Source organism: Pteropus vampyrus, unplaced genomic scaffold, assembly GCF_000151845.1.
Source record: "Pteropus vampyrus isolate Shadow unplaced genomic scaffold, Pvam_2.0 Scaffold121, whole genome shotgun sequence".
Taxonomy (NCBI): Eukaryota; Metazoa; Chordata; class Mammalia; order Chiroptera; family Pteropodidae; genus Pteropus; species Pteropus vampyrus.
This window is the reverse complement of record NW_011888902.1, coordinates 3,078,062-3,082,379: the sequence shown is the minus strand read 5'-3', so window position 1 is coordinate 3,082,379 and position 4,318 is coordinate 3,078,062. Positions and strand designations below refer to the sequence as shown.

The following is a 4,318-nucleotide window of genomic DNA, read 5'->3' as shown; positions in this document are numbered from 1 at the left end:
CATTCATAAACTGGGGCAACATCAGCATCACTAAGATACACAGGTAAGAACCGTCCGTTTGCAAATAGATTTGGAAGAGAAATGTATTTTGTATTGATTCACTTATTAAAAGTTACTGGTTTATATTTCTTCGTGTTGCTGACCAGTAAATCTGCCCAGGCAGAGATAGAGCAAAGTCTGGACACCAGTGTTTTTTCCATATATGTTCCAGTTTCCTAATAGGGTGTCAGAATAGCTTTTGCTTGTGATCATGAAAATTATTGCATCTAGATATAATAAAAATAGTTCTGATGATTTGGGGCCCCTTTTTATTATCTAACTGTCATTGTACAGTTGCCTGGCGGAGGGATTCTTTGGACAGAATTATATATATAACATCATATATAACAACCTACAATCCGCTTTAAAATTGATCTTTAATGACGAATATGAACTTTCCAGTTATTATACAGTGTGCTACACTTATCAATTTGATTTTAAGGGTACATAAATGGAACATAGTATGCTAAGATTAATTTACGTAAACTCTAACATCTTAATTGTGTAGCTCTTGCGTATGATTTCAGGTGAATGTTAAATGTTTTTAAATATAGTACTTCAGTTTTTTTAATGCTTGCTACAGGTGACTTTAAATTTGTAAACATGCTCATGTTCTTTATCAGATGTACGTGGACCTGTTTTCCAGTGGATTATTAGTGTCGTTATAGCAAGGATTATATTTTGAACCAACCAGTATATGTCTGGCACATATTAAAAGCTCAAATAAATACTCGATTTGAAATTTTTGCAAAGAAAATTCCTTCTCCATTTACTGCAGATACAGAACAAAATAATGCTTTTTCCTGGCAGTTACAGTTTATTTTCTTTGAACTCTTTTTAATCTTATATCTAGAAACGCAGAAGGAAAAATTGTGTCTCTTGATGCAAAGTTGAATTTGGAGAACAGAGACTACAAGAAGACCACGAAGATCACTTGGCTGGCGGACACGGCGCGCGCTCCTCCCGTCCCAGCGGTCTGCGTCACATACGAGCACTTGATCACAAAGCCAGTGCTGGGGAGGGACGAGGACTTCAAGCAGTTCGTCAACAGGGACAGTAAGGTGACCAGACTTCCTCTTTTGGTTCTTTAGAATTTTTAACATTAGTTTTAAGTAGTTGATTCCTCAAGTAGTATGGGAAAAATTGGTAGAATTTTATTAATATAAAAAAAAGATGTGAAAAGAGTTACAGATGGTAGGAAGGGAGGCAGCGTGACTCACCTGAGGACGCACCGCAGGCGGCGGAGCTGGCGTTTGGAGCCGGGCGTCCCAGCTCCGGGGCACTCAGCACCTCGCCGGCGTGCCTTCCCCCGAGTGGCCGCGCGCAGTGCAGTTCATGCTTCGGTGGGGGGACTCGCTCACATCTGCGGGGACACCAGTTGGCTTAGTTTAGTTTTCCCAAAGCCAGTCAGTTTATAAACGTTAACTTTAAAAATTATAATAAAAGTAGTATTTTTGTTAACACTTCACTGTTTCATTCCATGTACTTAAATACTAAATTTTTGAAACGTCTTTTGAAAATGGAAATATTCCAGCTACTGGAAAAACCGCTTGCATGTTAGAGTTGTTTGCGGTGCTCTGATTTTGATAAAGTGTGTTTTCGTCTCCTGTCATCCTTACAGCATGAAGAGCTGATGCTGGGAGATCCCTGCCTTAAGGATTTGAAAAAGGGAGACATTATACAGCTCCAGAGAAGAGGCTTCTTCATATGCGATCAACCGTATGAACCTGTCAGGTAAATAAGGGTAACTGAACATCTGAGTGAAAATGTTTTAAATCACATTTAAAAAGTTGAACTTCTACTAAAGTACCGTACCTGATAATTCTTTATGCAGTTTGATTTGTTCCTCTGTATTTAATATTTCAGACTTTTATAGGTGATATTTTTGAAACAGCATAATATTAACAAATTCATTTCTAAAGTTAAAACCATCTTAGAATTCGTCTTCATGTAGTCCAAATATAAAGAAAATGTTTCTCCAAAGCTTGTGAATTGTCTTGGGGCATTGGATTTTGCTAATTACTCTATCCTTTTGAATTGAGAAATTCTTATAAGTTAAATGTTTCGCCTATAAGTAGGTTAGATGTGATGCATCGATGGATTTCCTTTAAGTCAGCAGTGAAACCCTTAGCGTCCACTGATGCCATCTCTGGTGGCAGGCGGAGCAGATGTGCTTTTGTCCTGGGGTCAGCATGTTAATATATATGAAAGTCCACAGGTTGGAAGTTTAAAATTAGCACTGTCAATTTTTATTTGTTGTTTTTAAACTACTCCAAAAACTTGATTTGAATAATAAGAGATCAGACTATTCGTTTATACTTTGAAAAGCGTTAACACAGTGCCATCGCCTTAATCTGGGAATTCCGTTCGAGTTGCTGTTCAGATAATTTGGTTCGAATAAGCAGTTTTGGCCTTGTGTTTTCGTTTAGCCCGTATAGTTGCAGAGAAGCCCCGTGTGTTTTAATCTACATCCCTGACGGGCATACAAAGGAAATGCCGACGTCTGGGTCAAAGGAGAAGACCAGAGTAGAGTCGGCGAAGACTGAGGTAAGTGCTGGCCTCAGGCACGCCCCAGGCTGCCTGCCTGTTCCGCCACCGGGGCCTAGAGGCTCTGACTCGGCAGACGGCCGTTTCCTTGCTGAAAAAGACGCCAACTCCTACTTTGGGGGTTTCGTTTTCCTTTCATGTAAGATTTTTAAATACTTTGCAAAATAAGATTTTTAAAACTTCATCTTATTACATGAAAAGTAAGAAAGACTGGATTAAAAGAATGTTTTTAGAAAAGTTTTTTTATTTTCCTAATAGAGCTGCAGTAGATCCTTCCCTTTGCAACAGCCAGTCTGCTTTAGTCAGGAGGAGCCTTGTGGACAGCTGAGGGGGGTGTTGACAGCCGCCAGTTCTTACTGGTTTTATACATGAAAAGAGAAAAAGTAGCCTTGCCTAAGATCGCGGCAGTCGTTACTGACAGTCAGGACAGTGGCCTGGTTTTCTGGTTTCCTGTCTGTACCCTGTTATTAAATTCCAGTGCCTCTTGGTCAAGGGCTCCCAACACTGGGGTCTGGAAGAGGAAAAGGGCAGGAACGGCATGTCGTGGGTGATAGGAAGCTATTTTCACTCGCTTTTTCTTCTGCATTTCAAGGCAGTGCTTAAGCTCTGTCTTTAGCAATGAGTTAGGATTCTGCCCAGCAGTCACCGTCAGGTGGACATTCCAGGTTAGGACAGGACAGTCCAGGTTGGGACAGCTTCCTCCTCGCACAGGGTGTGGATTTGAGAGATGGCGGCGGGTCCAGAGAAGCAGGGGGTTACTGCGAGGCCCAGCGACCTCGTCCTTCTACAGTTCACGGCCCCTTCTGTCAGTAAGGGTTTCATGGCAGCCCTAGCTGAGCGAGATTCTTAACAGCTCTTTTTATTAAGTAGTTAAGTTTAAACAACTGGATAAATATTTATATCCCAATAACTTAGTAGCAATTCAAAAAAATTAGATAAATTTTAAAAAAAGATTTCATTTTTAAAATATTTTGTTCTTAATGTTAAATGTTTTAATTTCATTTCTTAAAATGATGTACAAGTTGGAGGAAAGAAGTAATACTTTTATTTCTTCCTTTGACCTTGGACTCAGATTGGACAGTCCCATTTCCTGTCCCCCAGTTTTCCATGGTGTTCGGTTTTTAATACAGCAGCTGTGAAAAATTGAGCTTTGCAAAGACATGACATCACTGAAAGGAATATAGCACTTTCTCGTGTGAAAACTGAACCACCTTGAGCTTGTACAAGGAACACGAGATGTTTGACAAATGTTGAGGATGTTGCTCTGTTTACCTAAAACATCTCGTGGCATCCGTGCGGGTTTCCTGTGGCGCCCTGGAGCACCCTGGCGCACGGTAGTCACTGAAGATTTGGCAGATGTAAAAGGAGATGGTTTGGAGGGTGTGTGGCCGCAGGGTTAGGGGTGCTGTAGGTGGTCAGGAAGCCGGAGGATGAGGGCATGGAGGCCATAATGTAGCACGTGAATCCAGGAAGTCGCGTTGGTAAGACGGTACCTCGGCCTTGTTTTGGTTGACTAGGTAAAGAAACGGTAAATAACCGGAGCTAGGGAGGACAGAGGCACGTGAGTTTATTTGAACTCACGATGCATTTGGAGCTGTTTACAGTGGCCATGTCACGACTTGAGCATTTAATTTCTACAGATTCAAAACTACATGGTCTTGGATTATAAAATTTTGCTTTAGCTTGAAACGTTATCGAACAATCAGTTCGACGTAGTTTCGCGGGAAGACAC

General features: G+C 41.0%; 1 protein-coding gene across 1 annotated transcript in view; it reads left to right on the top strand.

Moving 5' to 3' along the window:
- Nucleotides 1–4,318, top strand: part of EPRS (glutamyl-prolyl-tRNA synthetase) — a 50,285-nt gene that overhangs the window by 26,296 nt on the left and 19,671 nt on the right. Inside the window, exons 15-17 of the mRNA XM_023534152.1 lie at nt 893–1,100; nt 1,661–1,773; nt 2,469–2,745. Coding sequence (XP_023389920.1) covers nt 893–1,100; nt 1,661–1,773; nt 2,469–2,745 — 598 coding nt within the window. The remainder of the gene's footprint in view (nt 1–892; nt 1,101–1,660; nt 1,774–2,468; nt 2,746–4,318) is intronic.